Genomic DNA, 20,789 nt, shown 5'->3' with positions numbered 1-20,789 from the left:
GGATTTTCTCAACTATCTGCTCAACTCCCCTGAGCAGAAGTCCATAAAACACTTATGGACTACGATTTACACACATAGAAACACACCATGTACCACACCATGAGACTGGAGACCTCCCTTACTCACACATCCTCTGTGATGAGGTGATCCCAGAGAACTACTGCCTAAGGGAACTATTGGTAAGTCCAAGCTTTCCTAGAAAGGACAATGAAGTGGCTGAAGCAGAAGTCAGTTCTAATTTGTCACCCTCATTACGTGCCTCACTTGTGTGGTAGATTTAGGGGAAGGAACACACATACAGTCCAAGCATGAAGACTGACTGCCCCAAGAAGCACCAAAGGAAGTTCAAACACTGCTGCACAACAGCAATGCTCTACTCACCTTTTCCAGGTCTAGCTCCTTCAGCAGTATAGTTGCATTTTTATTGGCTTCTGCAGCCTGCTGGTCTTTAGCTTTCACAATTGTCTCCACACACTGGTGACACTTTTTCAACAGGTCCTGAAATACAAACTTGTCTTACTACCACAGTAATAAACAACAACTGAGGAGTGAGGCTTGCTCTACAAACATGAGATTAGCTCCTCTCTATTCATAAACATACAAACTATTCCACAGAATATGATCTAAATGCTGATTTCCTTTTTAAGGGCTGTATTAAAAAGGAGACATGCACCAATCTCCAAATCAGACATAGATGAGCAAACATGTACATTCAGTTTTTGAATACTTAAGAATTTCCCATGGATATTTTTTCTGGAAATTCATGCCAGGGTCTTCTCCCCAGGTCCAACTCACCTTGTCCGTGATGGTCGCTATGTAGCGCATGCACTCAATGTCTGAAGGAAACTGGTTAACTTCTTTCACCAGGAACTGAACTACTTTCACATGCCCCTAGAACAGCAAAGAAAATTCAAATCTTTTGTATACAATTGTCAACATTCATCATCAAAACACAGGTGTGATATCTCTTAGCTCAATGCAAGGACTGAAAATAAGCAAGAAGGTTTCTGGTAAGCTGCTGTTTGGCTTGCTCAGTGCTGACGGCACAGCCACTGCTCTGCTTCAAGGTAGCAAAGCTACCAACAAGCTCTTCCACAAGTTATTTTTTATTTTAAAATACAAGGACAAGAGGCAGATCTTCATGGTTTTAGTAGCCAAGACACGAGACAACCCTCTTTAGACACCATCTGTCACCCAATCACTCTCCTGCCACTCACCCCATGGAGCTAACTTTGATTGTTCAATTACAAGCTAAGTCAGCTCAGGGAACTGAGCCACCTGAATGTTATCCTGGCAAGCACATTCCTCTGCTGCCACTGTGCAACCACACAAAGCACCCAACTGCTGCTTCTGAAGTTATGTGAAAGCCAGGCAGTGAGAAAGCAGGGGCAAGTTCAGCACTGTCGTTTGTCAGAAAAGCTGCACACTTATTTGCCATTCTGTTAAAGGCAAAGCAGCTACAGTTAATAAATTCCTCTGTCACAGCTATGCTCCTTGCATTCAACACCACAACGGATGGAACCATCACAAAGCAATGTTCTTCCTGCCAAGAAGAAAAGGCAGTGGGTGACAAAAGAGCCAACTACACAGTGTCCCATCACAACAGATTAGGAACAGAACAAGAGAAGCACAAAGGAATCGGGACAGCTTATTGCAGACTGGTATGTCAAAAGCAGGACTGAAATGAACAGTACAGACTGCAGAAATATGGAAACCTCAAACAGTCAAATTTTTGCACAGCGTACAAACGGAAATTATAAAGCTAACGTCATTTATGGAAGGAAGCTTTAAGTCTCAAAAACTGGATCTGTGTGAACTACAGTAATTATGACTTTGAAGAAGATATTTTATCCAAGTAGACATTTTGCCACGTTATATGTGACTCTTCCAAAACCAAGCATTCAGATTCAAGACTGAACGAGAGGCACTGTTTTGAAAACATAAAAGAACTTGGTCTCCTACCTTGCGAAATGCTGACATAAGAGGGGTAATTTTCCGATTATCTGCAGCATCCACATCTGCTCCTGCTTGTACAAGCAGCTGGACCACGTCGTAGTGCCCACCATTAGCTGCCAGCCACAGTGGGGTGTTTCCTTTCTTGTTCCGAACATCAATGTGTGCCCCTCTAAAAACACAAACCGAGTGAAATGGGATGAGTAAAGGTGGAAGTCAGAGAGCAAGACCACAAAACATCAGAGTGCAACTGGATATAGAACTTTAATAACTGAAATACAGTGGCAAGGTATGAGAAATTCTGTCCCTGAAATTTGCTGTTTCATTTGCAGGGAGTGACACGGGGATTATTTAAACCTCCTTGACAGAAATGAACATTCATTTCATGTCACCTACTGCACCAGAGATATGCAACCAGCAACCTTTAAACTAGCAGTGTGGTGACTACCCACAGGACAAAGCAGCCCCTTCAGATTTTAGCAGTACACTGCATTATGCTTGAAAAGCTCAAGAGCTACTTCCAGGCTTTGCCCCCCAAGTGACAGTGAGGAAGCACTCACATGGGAGCTGCTGGATTCATACACAAACAAGCTGTCCAAGCCAGACAGTCTGCCTGCCTCTGGTCCCAGCTGCCTGCTTTGCTTAATTAGCACTGCAATAGCGAGATATTCCAGGACAACCCTGAAGAGTAGGGAACAGATTAACCATCCTACTTTCAAAGCTTCCCTTTGCTCTCAGGTGCACGAGATAATGTGAACAAGAGCACCCTTGCCACAGAGGAACACAGATATGGAACAAATGTGCCACTAATCATTAGTCACAGATGCTTTGGGTTGGAAGGAACCTGAAAGCTCATCTTGTTCCAACCCCCTTGCCATGGACAGGGATGCCACTCATGAGATCAGGTTGCTCAGGGCCCCACCCACTCTGGCCTTAAACACTTAATGAGAAGAAATGATTTACCGATTAATGAGGAGCTCGCAGAACTTGTAGTGACCCTTATCTGCTGCAATTGTTAAAGCCGTATCTCTTGAGGAAGGCACAGGTGGGGCGTTCACATCTGCTCCTTTATCAAGGAGAACCCTTCCAACCTCTGCATAGCCTCCTGAAGCTGCTTCCATCAGAGGTGTGAGACCAGTCTGTGCAAAGAGAACGAGTTACTCTGTGAAATCTGTACAATATACTTCAGATAAGACATACATGATTCCTACAAAGGGAAATCAGATTTTTATTTAGCTGCTTATATTTAGTTTAGGAGCCTAACTTCAAGCAGTCTCTTCCTCAAAAAAAAACCCCAAAAACCCAACCAAAAAAAACCCCAACAACAAAACAAAACACCCACACACAAACCAACCAAACAAAACCAACCCAAAACCCAAACACTCTTGGGCTTTGATTTATACAAACCCAAGCAAACTGTTGACTAAGAACCACCAGATACCTGTCTCAACAGCGAATGCAAAGTATATAACAAGATCTCTACAACAGAGGTTAGAACAGATTCAAATGAAGACACAAGTGTTTCTACAAAAATACTCAGAAACTGGCTTTATAGCTTTTCTCTAGCCTCCCTTGGCACTGAGACTGATCTGGGCCCAACTTAGTTGCCAGGTCAGACTGTTAAAAAAACTTACACCAGCTGCTAACATGCCCAACTGACCATTTGAGAGCTGGCTTTTATCCATATCCCCTTTTCTCCAGCCACAGTCATTCCAGAAGCAGGCGGGGTAGACAGACACAGCAATTATTTCAGCAGCCTTAGGAGTTACCAAAAATTCCTTTGTGCTGGGGAAATCAGTCTGGCTGTCTACACAAGCTTTAAGCTTGCTTTATGGCAGGAGACACAAAGCTGTCCCAGAGCACCAAAGGATGGGACCTGTGGAGCATTTCAGAGGCACAGAAGGTCACAGTACTGAAGCCATGGGTTCTACAGCAATGTAAAAGCTTTACAAAGTTTGACTGCACTACTTCTGTTGTAGACAAGACGTCTGTTCTATATGAGAATCACAAGTAACACTATTCTCTTCCTGCCTAGACTTCACTTGCATGTAAAAATATCTGTATCTCTTCTGTTAGTATCACGTCAAGTTTAAACCTGAAAAAGTCTAGACAAGAGTCAATCTAAGTTTCATTATAAACTCAGAAGGACCAGTCAGCTTTTCCCTAATGCAAAAAATTCCTCATCACTGATGCTTTTTTAGTTTTTAAAAGAAACCAAACTTATTTCAGAACATTTAAGTGCTCTGATGTAATAACTCCTCTGAGCCCAGAGAGGCTCAAAGTTACAGGAAAACTTGAAGAAACTGGATGACTCAGAGGCAATAAGTCATAAGGAAAGGCAAGTTCCCCACTTACCTTTGCCCTGTGCTCGACATTGGCCTTCCTGTCCAAAAGCAGACTGACCACCTCTGCCCGGCCCTGGAAGCAGGCCAGGGTGAGGGCTGTGTTGCGGTTGGTCTCGATTTGGGCGTTAATATCAGAGCCCATATCAAGCAGCAGCTTCACGGCAGGGACGTGGCCATTCATAGCAGCCAACATCAGAGGAGAAATCCCCAGCTTACTGCCAGTCCTAAGGGAAAGAAACAAACTGCAGTGCCCACAGCCAAAGAAAAGCTCTGGGAAATAGAAGTGTATCCAAGAGCAACAACGTATTTTGTTGTAAGTCAGAAAGGAACATATAACCTACACAAAATATAGGCACTGACCTAAAATAGTAGCATTTTTAACTGATTAGGAGAAACCACCAGAGGAACTGTATGCAACAGACAATTGCAATTTATAAACAAGGAAAATACATTTCAGCTGTTAGACATTCTGATGGCCGAAGCAGACATAAGCCTTAAGCTTCATATACTAAAATTGAGGCTACATCTGATTTTTTTCAAAGAAAAACATGCTTCTAGCACAGCTGCAGCTTGAATTTTCCCTAGTTAAGAGTTCTCTTGCTCTATCTAGTGTTAGAATATATGTAAGTTTTCTTAAAATGAATAGAGAGCAGGCCTAAGAGACACTGCTGTGTAAATTTGTTCCTCTGCCTGAAAAAGACATCTTCAAACACAGAGCTGCCCTGAGCACTTCGGCTGCCTCCTTGACATGGTTCTATTGGAAATAGTTTGACTTCCAGACCTGAGAATGGTGGAAAAGGGAAAGAATAGGTTTGCAAACTCTAATCCCTTAAAACTTAGGTATAAGTCAGGTGAAGTCTGCGATAGTCAAAGGCAATTTAGAAGCACTAAGATAACATGAACATAAAAGATGTCATCAGTGTAGGAAGACTGCTGTAAGGAGATCTGAAAGCACCTGAGATTCCAGCCTGTGCCTCAGGATGGAGCCAAGAGGGAGTGCCTGTGCCATGCTGCAGCTCAGCTGGTCACATGGTACATTACCTGGAATTGATTTCTGCCCCAGCATTGAGGAGAATCTTGATGATGTTAACGTAGCCACCAGACGCAGCAAGGCTTAACGGCGTGTAATCAGACACATTCCGGTGCTCTTTATTTGCTCCCCGGGCCAACAGCAAATCAACAACCTCAAAAGACAGGACATGTATTAACAGACATATTGTGGCCTTTGCTATTATCCAGGGAGTGAAAGGATGTTATCACAAACTTTCCAATGTGCTACCAGTTTCCCGTGTCAACAGACAAGATTCCATAGGAAAACCTCCACCCTTTTCTGCTTGACTTTTCCCTATCTCTGTACAGCCCCCACAGCCCACGACCACAGCAGATGAGCACTTGTCCACCAGAAGGATTATTTTACCTAAATAAAACTGCAAGGCCTTAAAGTGAAGCTCTTCCTGGGAATCTTAAGTTTGCAAACAAGAGATCTACCCCACACCCATAATGTCTCACAATGTTTGAGCATCTCTTTCAGAAAAACTCATCTGACAACTTGAATTCAAATGACACTTGAGCCAAGTTTGACCAGCTGTATTATATGAATTTTCCAAAAAAACCTGTGGTAAAAATCAGCGCAACTGATGTTAATGGAACCAGGATGAGGAAGGACTCCTCTATCAGAAGTTGCTTAAGAGAAATAAAAGGGAAGAAAATGAAAACATTTTGGTGATGTACTGTACTTCAGTGGGCCTCATTTTACTATTAACATAAGCTAGGTGATTTCCAAACAAGCCAGAAAAAAGGTTGTCTTGCTAAGCCAGAAACATAAGAGGTAGATTCTGGGATAAAGAAAAAAAATAAAAAGGAACAACAGAAGATCTCAGCTGTTCAATACATAATGCTACTACTACAGGCCACGCTGATCTTGCCTTTTTTTATGAGAAGCACTTTTACTGTTAAAGATCTGCAATTGAAAAGCGAAGTGGAAACTTTCCAGTTTTGGCCAATTATTTTAATCCTTATATTAATCTACTCCAGAGCTCTTGGACATCTCCATGCCATCTTCTAAGGTACTATGCACATGACTGAAATAGGAAGGATTTAACAAATCTTATTTGGACAACACCACACACACCAAATCTGACAGAACTCTGAAACATCCTTAAAAGACTGGTACGTGCCCTGCACTGCATCTGCACTTATCAGCCCTGTGTATTATCACTAAAGCCATGTACTGCCCACACAAAATCCCAGTTTCTGTCCTTGTGTGCCTGCACTGGCTGTTTTGGGTTTGAGAACAGGGAAGATGAGTAAGGGAAGTTCTCAGTGAATAAAGTTACTCAATAAATATCTGTCTCCCTCATAGAGGTACTTACCCTGTGAGGATACACTGACTGAAGAAATACCACAAGTTATCACAAGTGACCATGACCATTAACTAACAAAACTGGGATAGGCAAAGGAGAGAAGAAACAAGTCTTACATTTCTTCTTTCTTTCTTGGAAGAGGAAAAAGCCTTAAATTAGCTACACTTAAACAGGTGAAAAACCTTCCAGAAAAAAACTAAGATGTACCATCAACAGAAGAAACCCAACACTGAACAAAAAAACCTATCTGCAAGTAACAACTCAAGGCCTTTGAGGACACGTCTGTACCTCCTGGCGTCCACCGGAGCATGCCAAGGAAAGCGGAGTATCCTTTGTGCGCTCGGACTGTGCTTCTATATCCCCACCTTTGTCCAGAAGAATTTCCACGACACCAACATGTCCAGCAGTTGCAGCCAGAATTAAAGGTGTAAAACCTAGTAACATGAGATTGCATTAAAAAGCAACCCCGAGCACCTCGTAAGTGTTATTAAGGAGCAGAAATTCACAAATGGGTTAATTCACAATGACTTCTATTGATCACGTCTCTCCCGCAGACTGGGGGGGTTTCCTGGTGGATGCCACAATCTCAGAGCCTTTCCCAACTCTCTTCCAACCCTGTCACATTGAGGTTCTGATTCCAGCCAAAGGCTCTTCAAAAGAAATCTAAACAGTGCTTGAAGTGACCAGTTTGGATTAAGTTCTGACCAAGTCCTCTCCTTGGAGAAGTCAAGGCTTTCTGCTTAATTACTGTTTAATAAAGGTCCAGCCAGTGACCACATCTGCCCTGTGTGTGTTGCTGATTGCCAGTGGTCAGTATGAGCTTCAATGCACGTGGCATGGTGGTTTGGTTCTCTCAGCTCTAAAAGATGTCAGATCTTGCTGAACTCTGTTCCTGAGAACAACGATACCCAACTTGACAACTGCCACCCTTCAGCTCTGTCAGCCAAGATTGGATGGTTACCCCCATCACCTCCTCTATCCAGTTTGCTGAGGTCATTTGTAGAGGACAAGTCATAAGGACAGAAGTACCTCATGGTTCACAATGCTTAAGATCCCACTCAGATGCAGACAGAAGCTCACTGGCTTTTTTTGACCAATGCTACTATGTGAAGTGCAAGAATCAAGCTCCCATTTTGAAATTCACTGTTTCAAGCTGCAGCTCATGGTCAAACTGTGTTCTGGCTTTCACTTACCCTTCTTGTCTCTGTGTTCAATATTGGCACCACGTGCGATCAGCACAGACACGAGCTCCTCGTGCCCTCCCGCACACGCGAGGGTCAGCGCAGTGTCGTGATTACTTTCAGTCTTCACGGATAGCAAAGAAAAAGAAGCAGATTTTCAGAAATTAAAAACAAAGAGGATTTTAGTATTTCTACAACAGTACCAGATCCACTCAAAGCTAACATTGATTACTCACATGTGCATCGATGTCCACTGATGGATACATGGGGAGCACGGACTGCGAGGGCACGCTGCTCGCTGCCTGCGGGCAGGGCTCGGGCGTCGGGGACTCGGTAGTGTGTGAGGAGCTTGTGGAGCCGCTGGGCACTCTGCTATTCACAGCTGAAAACAAACACCAGGTTATTAATCCACTCCCAGGAATGTCCCATTTAATGTGAAAAATATTAAGCCCCATAAAACTGCAATGGTCTAACATCAAAACAGTAATGGGGGAAACAAACTGAATGTTCCTAAAAACAAAAAGCAGCTTTCCGGCAGTTAAACAGTGTAAGCATCATCTCCAAACTGTGATAAGTTAGAAAACAATTTTATGAATTAGTCTGTATGCATTACAAGTGTAAATTATGAAGGTGATTAGTTACCCTTTTCTAATTGTAACCTTCACTGTTAAAAAGAGTTCAATCATATGCTCAGTTTAAGCAGGCAAATTCTTTATCACTAACACACAAACCTAATGTTCAAAAACATAGTCTTATCCTGGAATCCCAAAATTTTTCACATAAAGGTTAGTGCACACTTAGCCTCCAGAGAAAGTTTTCAGAGCAAGATGACTGACAGCAACTCACACTATATTAATCATGTCTCAGAGTTAAACCAACCCAGGAAAGTGGAAGGGAAGCAGACAGGAGGGGGCAGTCAACAAAAATAAGAAAGCTGAAAACTCAGTGCTCCCTAAAATTTATTCTGATTGATACACAGCCTGCTAAAGATGTCATCCTGAAGATCCAGCATTGCTCGGGGACACAAGGAACCCAATTTTATCTGCTTTTAAAAAAAAAATAACAATAAAAAAAATTTAACAACTGAGCATCAGATTTTTTTCCATCTAGTTTTAAATCAACAAGCAGAGAAATCTCCCTGGACATATCCACTGCAGGGCCAGGACTCCTGCCTGCTTCTGTAACCTGATGAGAGTCCAAGTGGAGCCCAGATCCCTGTAATCAGCGGGGATTACCTGCCAGGAAGGTCTAACACACCTACACACTAGCTCCATGTGTGCTCTAGCTTCAGTAATCCCTGCTCACAGAGCAGCTGGATTTGACAAGTATTGTCACTGCTGGATTGCCAAATGTCTCTTGTGCAGCCTCATCAGCTGGAACACGCAGTGAGCTTTAGTTATTCCAAAACACACAGTATTTAGCAGTATTCCTGGAAGAAGCAACTGAAGGAAAACACTGACAGCTACAGGTAAGAAACAAGCAGCAGCATTTTGCTTTTGTCCAAGCATTAAGGGAAGAGGAAGGATGAACTCAAACCTGTGTATGACTTAGAGAAAAAATTTTGCAAACCTTTCCCAGCTCAACCTTCCTCATTCCATTGACAGATTACACACCAGCAATTACTCACAGGAAAATAGTGTAGATAGGAAAGTCATAGAAAAAGCCCCAACATGACCATTAATACCACTAACTCACCCTATAGAGCTGCCAGTGCCTGACAAAGTAAACACAGACTGAAGCACGGGAATATGGGTCACTGGGTTCTGGAAACATGGCAAGGGAGGTTCACTGAAATCTGGGGAGGTTCCATTTTCAGTTGTACTTTTAAGCAAAGCATTCTCCTTGGTGCATAGGCAAAACCAGCATTAACATTTGGTCACCACATTTAAGCAATGAAGTACCAGATCTGAATTCCTGTTACAGCCTTCGTGAGCAAACCGGATTTGTATTAAAAGTTTCAAATACGAAACCTCCCACCTTCATCTGCTCACTATGGATTATCACTTACAGCAGCAAATGAGCATTAATTAATGCAATACCATTGTTTTCTTGCTTAATGCACTGAAGTGCAAGATAATAATTGGATTTCTACAGATTACTCCTTCCAAAATACAGACACCATAGCACCCTGTTAAGGACTTATGTTAAGTCAAGCTGGTCCTTCCTTGTGGAAGACACCGGCTCAGTTTCTTCCGATCTTGCAACTACAACATAAACCCACATGCATGTGCTGTGCATGCAGAGCAGGGTGTGCAGAGGGACTCCACTGGAGCCAGCTTAAGGGTCTTAAAGTAATATATTCAGTATTGCTGTCACAGGTTTCACAAATTCTCTGTATTTCACAACCATGACTGAAAATATCAAAGTATTTCTCACATACTTTAGATTTTCATCATGTGTTTGAAACATACGAGTGTGCACTAAGCACTTCATGTGCACAGTAATAATGTTAAACATGACAGAGAACACCAAAGGCAGTAGAAATGAACATAAACCCTGCATTGATAGCCTAAAATCTGGTTTAAAATAAAATCTAACAAATATTCCTACAACACCCACCAACTAATCACCCCCTCTATAACTGCTGAGTTTACAAAATGGCAGGATTTTTCTAAATGCTATTTTTTACTTCTTCAGTGTGGCTGGCAAGCTGGGCCCATAGAGCAGCAGCATAATTTGTGCTCTGTGGAGCAAAAAAAGCCTGAGAACTTCTGCCTCCATTTCATGGGGCTGATTTATCTCAGCTCAAGTTACACAGCAAAATACAGATTTTTAACTGGAAAATGACCTTGCAGCAATGGTTCCAATGTGGCATTAACATGGAACATCTGTGGTACCACAGCTTAGCAGTGAAAGCAGCACTGACACTGCTTGCCCTTGACTCCAAGGAAATACCAATTTTGTGACAGAGGTTTTAGATGTGTCCATAGACTTCAATACTCAAAAGACTTGCATTTAGAAAAAAATTATTGTGCACATGACAAACTCCAGGTTTCCCATGTTCTACAAAGGGTTAGCAATGTTCCAAAGGGTCTGTCTTAGTACGAGCTGGAAGCTGAATGCTGGTCTTTGAAGACATGGATGACTATTTTCAAAGTTACAAAAAAATATCAAAGGAAACATGAGTAAAACAAAAGAAAGCAAAAACTTGGTATTTTATCCAAGTACAACTCTGGAGCATTGACAGTACCTGGAGCAAGCAGCTCTGGATGAGATTTCAGCTGTAGGCTGAAACTGTGGCTACCCAACCGCTGTGATGACACGAGCATTGGCAGTCAGGAATACTGGACTTAGGTTTGAGTTCCCCTTTCCTCAAAGGAACTGGGATTTTCAGGACAGAGAGAACCATCCTTTTTCAAGCCTGAGCAGCCTTTCAGCCTGTCCAGGCAGCTTCTCAGTAACCTGCTACTGCAGAGGCTTTTGCACGTTGGTAACTGCAGCTCCTTTCATTGGTCACCATTCCTCCCTCTATAGATTGTCCTGGCAACCAGTTTTACTCCAAACACCAATCCTCAACACAGTAACTCAGATGTCACCTTCCAAATCCTTACCTTAAAATACCATAATTCTGTATCACCGACTACAACCAGAATGTCAGAACAAAGTTTCTCAGAACACACCTGAAATTTCAGTTTAGAAATATCAGCTCACAGGAACGAGAGCGAGACAGAAAAGCACACACAAGTCTCTTGACTAGAAATACCACTGAGCAAAACAAAGAGAAATATAAATATTCCAACTAGAGACAAACCCCAGCGACACAGAAAAGTAAGTTCCTCATCTTTAATACCCTAAACCAGAAAAAAGCCTCAATTCAGATACTACAACTAAGAAATTTACTATGGTAAATGCAGAGGATGAACTGAAATGAAACTCCAAATATGCAAGAGGGTCCAAGAAACCAAATAGATACTGAGTAACAGAAATGATAGCTGTGTTCCAAATTAATTTATTGCTTTCCCACTCTAAACTGCACCATGTCTCTGTCTCTTTTGTAAACCTGGTTAAAATTTTGACTAAGTCACACCTGTAATGTACTATTAGGTGCAAGATTTTTGCATCAGCGTGTCTAAATAAAACTCCATTACAACAAAAACATTCTGGAGTGGAAAGAGCAGCTTCATTTTTAGGTTTTAGCTGTCCTTCCAAAAGGTACTTTGTTACTTCTGTGTAGCTTTATGAAAGAGGGGACATGTGCCATGACTCACTGACACTTTGCACCTTGACATTCACCACCTGAACACCTCACAGCTGAGGCAACCTCCCAGCAGAACAGAAGATAAATACTCCATTTGTCTACACTGGCACTGTTAAACTGGTCAGCAAAATACAAATTTGTACCTTCACAGAAATTGAAGTTCTTACTTACAACTGAGGCTTGGAAAAACTTGCCTCCTACATCATAGAATCCCAGCATGGTTTGGGTTGGAAGGAACCTTAAAGCTCATCTCATTCCACCCCCTGCCATGGGCAGGGACATTTTCCACCATCCCAGGTTGCTCCAAGCCCTGTCCAACCAGGCCTTGGACAATTCCAGAGATGCAGGGGCAGCCACAGCTTCTCTGGGCAACCTCAGGGCCTCATCACCCTCACAGGGAGGAATTTCTTCCCAATATCCCATCTAACCTCTGGCAGTGGGAATCCATTCCCTCTTGTCCTCTCCCTCCAGGCCCTTGTCCAAAGTCCCTCTCTTGGAGCCCCTTTAGGCACTGGCAGGGGCTCTGGGGTCTCCCCTGAGCCGTCTCTTCTCCAGGTGAACACCCCCATCTCCCAGCCTGGCTGCAGAGCAGAAAGGTTTCAGCCCTTGGAGCATCTCTGTGGCCTCCTCTGGATATCACCGCTGGTAAGAGCAACACTAAAGGTATTTCAGGGCAGGGGGAAAAATAATTTCTGTTCTTCTAAAGCAGTCCCCACCAAAACTGAAATACTCAGCAGGAATAAAAATGTTAATATCTCTTCTAAACCCAGTCACTCACTACCATCACTGCAGCTCCAGTAGCGGGATCAAGGGGACCCCTCAATGACACCCCAGTGCAAGACACAAGATCCCTAGGAGCCAGGCTTCCCAGGCACAAGCCCCTGAACCATTTTACCTGGCATCTGCAGTAGGCATGTAAAAATCAGATCTTGTAACAGTTTTTATTGCTCAAAATGTCTTTATAAAATTAAGGACTAATGGGCAAGTTTGTGGAAAAAGTGCATTTTAGATATGGATCAAAGAGTTCGGAGTATGAGTAGGTAAATTCACAGTTTGTTTTTACACAGGTATAAATCTGATATAGTAGGATTATAATTTACATGGGGTTACTTTTACACTGTCTGGATTTATAAAGTGAGAAAAATATCTTTCGACAATTTTTTTTGGAGGGAAGTGAAAGAAAATTATGAATTTCAGAAGAAACCATATTTCAATAAAGCAACATCAATACATTTTTGCAGAAGCCTCTGGAACTCAACAGCTAAAGTCTCCTCAAGTTGCATTTCTGTAAATGTAGTTTCTAATGCAGAAGAAGGTGCTACTTGTAGTGATTTTTAAAAAAGTAAATCTCATGTCTTAGCAAAAAATGTCTTTAATTACTTAGCAAAACCAGTAGCTGTTTTCAGAAAACAAACCAATGCCTATTCACTTTTAAAAATTATTTTTAAGATAACAGTTTTTCTGCTTGTTTGCAATCTTTTTTCCCACAGCACAGTTCTCACACCCAGCTGGACTGCAGCACTTTTCACAGTGGGGACACTGAGTTTGTGGCTGTAGAATGAGCTGTTGACCACGAGAGGGTACAGACTCCATGGCTTTGTGCCAGACACATTCAACTCTCAGCAATGACAACTACTCCAAAGATTAATCCCTTGTTGATTATGTTTTGCATTACCCATTCAAATTTTCCTCCTTACACACTCCAGTACTAAAATTCTAAGTAATAAAAATTGAGAATGTTTTAATGTTGGCTGAGTATTCTGAAGAGCACCACAGAGCAGGGAGGGAGGCTTGCCATGCCAGAACAGGGGGAACTAAGACCAATGCTCTATAAAACAACTGGAATTACACCGAGGAGAGGATGGGAGCTGATCCAACCACCCCACTACTTCACCAACTCTGGGTTCCATGGGAGGTTGCAAAGTCACAAGTAGTTTTGACTTGCATGAGCTCGATGCAATTACCATTCCAAAGGCTCCCAGGAATGGCTGGCCAAAGATCTCACTGCACACTTCTACAGCCTTGACGTGAACTTCAGAGGACATGGCAGCGACTACGAAACGGGAGGGGCAGGGGAGACAGACAGGAAAATAATGGGCAGGGGGACAGGCACAAGGTACAAAGAAAAGTTGAAAAACACTGAATAAAAAGAAACTACAGACCAAACAACACTGGCTATATCCTACATACCTCCAGCAGCAAACCTCAATCCTAGTCAAGTCCACGAAATGAAGTCACCCAAAGTGATCCCTGCTTTTGCACAAGGGGATTCACACAACCTGACGTGTGGGCATTCCCATTCCTCTTCACACCGTACCAACACGTGGAAGGATGCTGGGGTTTTTGCTTTTCATCCAGCTAACAGGACACGTTTTTGCCATGTGGAACATCTAACGAGCAGATATTCCTGTACAGTGCTTGGGGTTTAGCAGGGATTCTGCAAACACAAGCCATCACAGAACGGAGCGGTTGTGCGTGGATTCCAGGCTGTGCTTAAGCTCCAGCAGCAAGGAGAGGGACATGTTTGTCCATAAAAGTGACAATAATTTGGCTTTTTCTAGAGATGGCTACCACATTGAAGAAAGTCACTGATAAGCCTGCACAGAAAATTCTACAGAAGATATAAATCTGTCACACTTTTGGGTTTCCTAATGGGCACTACTAATTACTCATGATGAGGCTTTTTAAAGAAGCACAGAAACAGATGAGGCCAAAGGGGCTAAAATAGATGTCCAGTACAGGAAGTTTTGCACTTTGGAAAAAAAGATATTTAAAAGTATCATGTTAGAATTGGAAGTCACTGTTAGGATTAATAGCACTAATCAGGAACTTTATTCTTAAGCAAGTATTCCCAAACTGGAAAACCCCAAGACGTATTTGGAGGGAAGGAGAGAGAGGGAAACTGAGCACACAAATTAATGCAAAAATAGGTATATTTCTTAACCCACCTGCTATTAGGTCATCAAGAGTGTCGGTAAGCGTCTGTGCTGGAGTGGCAACCATTAATCCGTCTGGTTCTTGAACTAAGAGCCCCTGCCCAGCAATTTGCTGCTGCTGTCCTACATTCTGCTGATTCCCTAATGCTTTCTGAAGTTCAAGAGACTCTGTCCCATTATAACCTAAGTTACCAGAAAAATTACATTGCGGTGCTGGCAAAGGCTGGATAGGGACAAACTCTATTTGTTCAGCAGGTGGTGGAGACTGGTGTTGCTCATCATCTTTAGACAAGATTGTGTCAGCCTGAGGTAACCCTGAAAAGTTATCCTCTGGCAGACCCTTATCAGCTTCCACTTCTGGGAAGACCCCTGTAAGTGAGCACTGCTGCTGCAGGGCAGGTGGTGTGTCTGTCTGACCTTTGGTCTCCAAATATTCTTTGGTAAACTGCTGTTGGGTTTTCATCTGCAACTGCCTTTCCACCTTCTGCAGCTCCTTCAATATTTTCTTCTTCTTCTGTACTTGTTCTTCTCTGTTCTTTTTAAGTTCTTCAATCTTATCTTTATTTAAAGGTTCACCTTGAATTAATTCCAATGATTTAAGTTGTGCTTTTTCAATAGCACTAATTCTCTGTCCAAGTTCATTCAGCTTGCCTTCAGTCTCTTCTACTATGCATTCCAAAGGCTGGTATGGGTGAAAAGGTGGCAGTAGGTCCTTATCTGCTACCTGCAGGGAACTTGACTTCTGCTTGGATGCACCTAAGCACATGAAAAATGTTTGAAAAAATGCCATGCTGAAGATACCCCAAACCTCCCCTCTCACCCACCAAAAATAATAAAAATAAAAAATAAAATAAAATTAAAAAAAAATCTTTACAACTAACACTGCACAGCTGTCAAAGCACAGAAAGGTAAACCCTACACTCCATGTTAAGACAAGAAAGGACAAAGCAGATAGGCGGAATTTTCGGTATTGATCCTCATAACCCTTTGAGCACAGCCATAGTTTACAGTTTCTGACATACTTGACAATGCACTTGGGAAGGGGAATCAGCAAGAACAGCAAGGCAATTTACATGATTTACTGAGTTCCCAAAGTTCTTCTGCAGAGCTTAAAATAAGAGTATTTTCCAGAGGCTGACTTCCAACAGCAAGGTTATGAGCAGAAAGACTCTATAGTTGAGAGCAGACTAACTTGACAGTAAGATGATACTTTGAACTAGGATTTCTCCAAACACTGTAGCATTCACCTTCACATTACAAGCAGAATCCTGCCACTGCAAACTTAGTACTTACAAGGGGAGTGTGAAGTTTTAGCACCTTTTTAAAAATTCTGGGACCAAATGAACAACTTGCTCACTTTCCCCTCCAATAACAAAGGAACAATACTGTTCATTATAAAGATTTTAAAAATAACCTTCACCAAGGCCCACCAAAGCTGGGCAGCCCTGCCCCAAGTGCTGACTGTCCTCAAGCAAACCATGGCTACTTTCCCAAAAGCCACATCTGGGAAACTCTAGTCACATCTTACTAAAAGGAATCTATTAAGTGCTGAGAGTTTAATTATTACTTCAGTGTCAGAACTTTAATTAGAAATGTGAAAGGTTTTAGCCTGATTAAATAATTTTCTGCACTAATACTCATTTGCTTTACCCAAACACTGATATATGGAGCCTTCAAAAAAAAAAAAAAGTTGAAGTTTTACAAAGCAGACTCACATAATTAATCATTAAAAGGGGTACTAAAATGATGTACAGTTTGAGCCATGGTTTAATAAAGTTACCAAAACATCACACAGTTAAGTGAAAGTCTGGATGCAAGAACTAAGTTGTAGAGGAGTCACCAGCCCTGGAAGGATTAAGTTTCCTGAAGCACAGATTTATTTCTCTCTGGGCCATCCTTCACAATACACTAATTCACAAACAATTTCACTTTGCATTGCTGTCAAAACAAGAGTCGTGTACACCTCACGTTGAAATGAATCTTTTTTGGAGGAACTAATTGTAAACCAAACAAATGTAAGATTTTTCTCTTATAAAGAGAAAGAACAAATATTAAAATAGAATTGGATCAACTCTGTACTGCATACCTTCAGCAGACTCCCAGGAGTGAAAGCAAACCATATCTAATTAGATGGGAAACAACAAGAATCTGACTGATGCCAGGAGAGAGCCCAGCATCCCACATGTGGCCCCTGGAGCCACCCACCCTTCAGGACACTTCCTCTGCAGCTCTGCACTCTGTGCAGGTCAGTAGTTCCAGCTGAGCACCTCTCCCTTAGCTCTGAACCATGAGTGAGTCCCCAGCCAATTTCTCAGCAGACAAGAAGGAATTTGGGGGAAGTTCAGCAATCCCTGGCTCTGTGCCGGCTGTTTAGCTCGAGCCTGCTCTAACCTGTGGCCCCTTTGGCTTTGTCACACACTCAGGGTTTATCCCTTAATTGTAACAAGTGTAACTTACAGGTTTTTGAGAACACTCTTGAGAAATAAATTTGCACTCACCAAAAATCTCTGAAAGGCTTGTCTATACCATTGTTTTGAAACGAAGCTGTGCTTCACTGCTATCATAACCAAACTGCAAATGAACCCTGCCTTCAGCTGAGATGGGAACCCTCTGCCCTGCTCTGTTTAATGTCCTCCCTAAGGTTCCTGTATCTATCATTCCCAACCTAACAGAAGGCATTCCCACAACCCAGCAACTCTGGACACCTTCCATCACTCTAGGAAAGAAAAGCTGCAGTTCCAAGAGCCCCCCAAATAATAAAGTTATCAGTGTTGTCCCTCTCAATTAAGCCTGAGCTGGGGAGAAAAAAAACCTGTCATGGGAAAGCTTTTTTAGGAGCACAAAAGGAAGGAAAGAGCAGAAGCACAACCCCACCTTGAGAGCTGGGCTGGGCTGAGGAGCCAGGGCTGGGCTCAGAGAGCACCAGACAGCAGCTCCAACCGAGAATCATCATGGAAAGGTGGGACAGTTCCTGAAGACAGGTGTTAGGAGACCAGCTGGGCTCTCAAGTTCCAGAAAAGGTACAGAAATTTACATTAATCAGCTGCTAATTAGATAGAAAGGCCACTTTTCAGGTTCCAGATCACCCTTTCTATGCCAGAAAACAGTTGCAACCTGTAAATGGAGATACTGGAAGAGGATGAAGGGCAGGAAGAAAGATCTGCTAAACCTGCCATGTCCACCAGAACAGTCAGGTCAAACCAGAGGTGGAGAAGGGTATATAGCTACACTGGTGGCAGCTTTGAATATGCAAATATTGGATGTACTAAAAAGTAGCATTTCCTGGTTTATCCAAATCTCTATATTACAATATCCTGAAAAATACTGTGCCTATTTTAGTACATAATTATGAACAGATACTTTATACTTTCACTTTTGAAATATGTAAGTAGAGTAAGACTTAAGAATCCAATCACAGGCCAGATCACAATCACGTCAACCTTTTTTTTTTTTCATTTATTTTGTACATTTATCTTTTGGGGGCAGCATCAGTCATCTACACAATCAACCTACTACCAAATTACACCTAGCAACATTAAGCTGTCAATCTGGCCTCTAAAGCAACTGTTTTCATCATTTTTAGAAGACTTGTTTAATATGAAAGTTAAGTTGTTTAGACTGAAGATGACTGAAATCCAGATGTTGCTACACAGATACCACCTGCCATCCAGTACCACGATTACAGGAAAAAAACTTGATCAGCAAACCCAGAGTGGTACTGGGCATGCTAGGAAAGCCACAGAGTAAAGAAGGGACTGATTCCCCAGTTATTTTGTGAACAGTATGACCAATTGCTCTTTGATTTGCATTTCCACATTCCCACAAGTTCTGGTCCCTACCCTGTCCAACTCAGCCTTCACCACAATTGCTGCAGAGCATGCACATACCTTCAGCCAGGTTTGTGACCAACATGTATGACTCAGGCTAAGACCCACTCTGCCCAAACACAGCTTCCCATCCACTTCTCTGATCTCCACTTCTCTCCAGGAAGTGACAGCTGTTTCCTACAGCCATTTCCTGTACTTCTCCCATACACTTAAGACCATCTCCCACAGACCTGAGTTGCAACAGCCCATTCACCTCAATGAGCCTCTCCCAGGCATCATTCCTGTCTCTTGAGCACGCAGTAACATGCAGAGAGGACACCATGACCAGGTTTTAATGCTTATGGCTGCAAATGACATTTAAAGTCCCTAAACACTGTGAGCAAGAACCTTGAAAAATAGCCTTCAGTTTTGTAGTCCTTGGGTGACTTTCTCAAGCAATTGAACTCTTCTAATTTAAGTTTGCTTAGAACACATTCAGTATTTATACAGTTGCTGCCAACAAACAAGCCTGATACCATATCTCCTCATGAGTGGTTATGATTCTCAAGGACCTTGCTCTTCTAGCCCTGACTGATAATCCATAGGATGTCACTTCTCCCTGGAAAGAACTAATTTATATGCCTTTCAGCTGTATTATACTTAATGTTTTATTAGACAAAATTCTGAGATTTGTGGACAGCTCCTTAATTTCTGTTGTCATTGTTAAATGAAAAAAAAGTGGATTGAAATCCAAACAGTAAAGTCCAAAAGATTTTTTCCAGCATAAAAAAAATGACAGTAAGAAAAAAGTCAGCTGTGTGATACCCATTTGTACATTCAAATACATCTTCTCTGCTGGAGACCCTGTTACATAAATCTGTATGAATCACCATGTCATTTGTATGCTCTGTAACAGAATTGCTTGTCCGTTGTTCTTGTACTTGAGGTTTTTTTTTTTTTAAATCTGATTTCACTCAGAAGTTGAGAGCTCAATTTGCAGTCTGCAATTAAAACTCACCAGCCTCATCAATATGAATAAAATGAACTCAATATTGAATTGTCATGAAAATTCTGTGTTTAAGTAAGAAATTCATCTCTAAGGACCTGGAGAAACAATCAGTTGCTCCATACACACACAAATGCAAAGCACAATATTACATAATCTTGCTGATTTGGAAAACAAAAGAAGCCTGCTTTTCCCAAGCAAATTCATCTGCCACATGGTTTTTAATACATACTGATTTCTTCTTTATAAAGAAGAGGTTAATTGGTAGAAGGCTGAATGATGACTTTGTATGTTCACAGTATCCCTCCTGGAACCATGGAGTAATTTTGCCAGTCTTTATCACACCTGCAGCTGTTTCTATGGAAAATTGCAGGGAATAGGTGCAATGCTATCCAACAGGCAACGGCTATACAGCTGGAAGAAACCAAGCCAAACTGAACTCAATTTTCAGCCATTCAAAAATTTGAGTTCTTTCCAATCTTAGTCTTCTTCCCAGGTTTCCTCTGGTGGCTTCATGGTATATAACTGGAAAATTGCTAAGATGTAATTGAATTAGTTGGTGGCAAGCAGGTGACTGAAGCTTCAAAGGAGCAGAAGTTCACAAACCACCGTGAAAGTTACACATTTGTGCTCCTGGGACCTACACGTGTCTGGGTGTCAAATCACCTGCCTGCACTGCTGAGGATTTGCAGAAAAAAAGTCTTTAAGTCTACAAAGAAAGTATTAGTAAAGTTCAGAAGTCAGGAGGCATGGATGGTGAAATCTCCCTTGGGAACTCATCCCAGACACCTGGGCCAGCTGCTGACCCAGGCAGGAAGTTTCCAGGAGGAAATGGCAAGAGTTGTCAGAAGATGTTGAAGCACATTAAACAATGAAGCAGCAGGAACTGTGCAGTAGAAAAATCTGGTAAAAATCAGAATGCAAAAGCTGGAAACGCTAGAATATCAATTTGCTTTACTAATGCTTTTACCTCCATGAAAGTTATATAACTTCCTAGATTT

General features: G+C 42.1%; 1 protein-coding gene across 2 annotated transcripts in view; it reads right to left on the bottom strand.

Moving 5' to 3' along the window:
* Positions 1-20,789, bottom strand: part of ANKHD1 (ankyrin repeat and KH domain containing 1) — a 101,995-nt gene that overhangs the window by 22,227 nt on the left and 58,979 nt on the right. For both annotated transcript variants that reach the window (XM_069028822.1, XM_069028823.1), the window contains exons 15-24: positions 14,989-15,732; positions 8,079-8,224; positions 7,855-7,966; positions 6,950-7,095; positions 5,340-5,482; positions 4,309-4,522; positions 2,917-3,092; positions 1,963-2,125; positions 796-891; positions 382-498 (exon numbers count right to left, since the gene is read on the bottom strand). In XM_069028822.1, coding sequence (XP_068884923.1) covers positions 382-498; positions 796-891; positions 1,963-2,125; positions 2,917-3,092; positions 4,309-4,522; positions 5,340-5,482; positions 6,950-7,095; positions 7,855-7,966; positions 8,079-8,224; positions 14,989-15,732 — 2,057 coding nt within the window. The remainder of the gene's footprint in view (positions 1-381; positions 499-795; positions 892-1,962; positions 2,126-2,916; positions 3,093-4,308; positions 4,523-5,339; positions 5,483-6,949; positions 7,096-7,854; positions 7,967-8,078; positions 8,225-14,988; positions 15,733-20,789) is intronic.

This window comes from Aphelocoma coerulescens, chromosome 13 (genome assembly GCF_041296385.1).
Source record: "Aphelocoma coerulescens isolate FSJ_1873_10779 chromosome 13, UR_Acoe_1.0, whole genome shotgun sequence".
NCBI lineage: Eukaryota > Metazoa > Chordata > Aves > Passeriformes > Corvidae > Aphelocoma > Aphelocoma coerulescens.
Note: the sequence above shows the minus strand (reverse complement) of the source record. Positions and strands in the feature narration are given on the sequence as shown.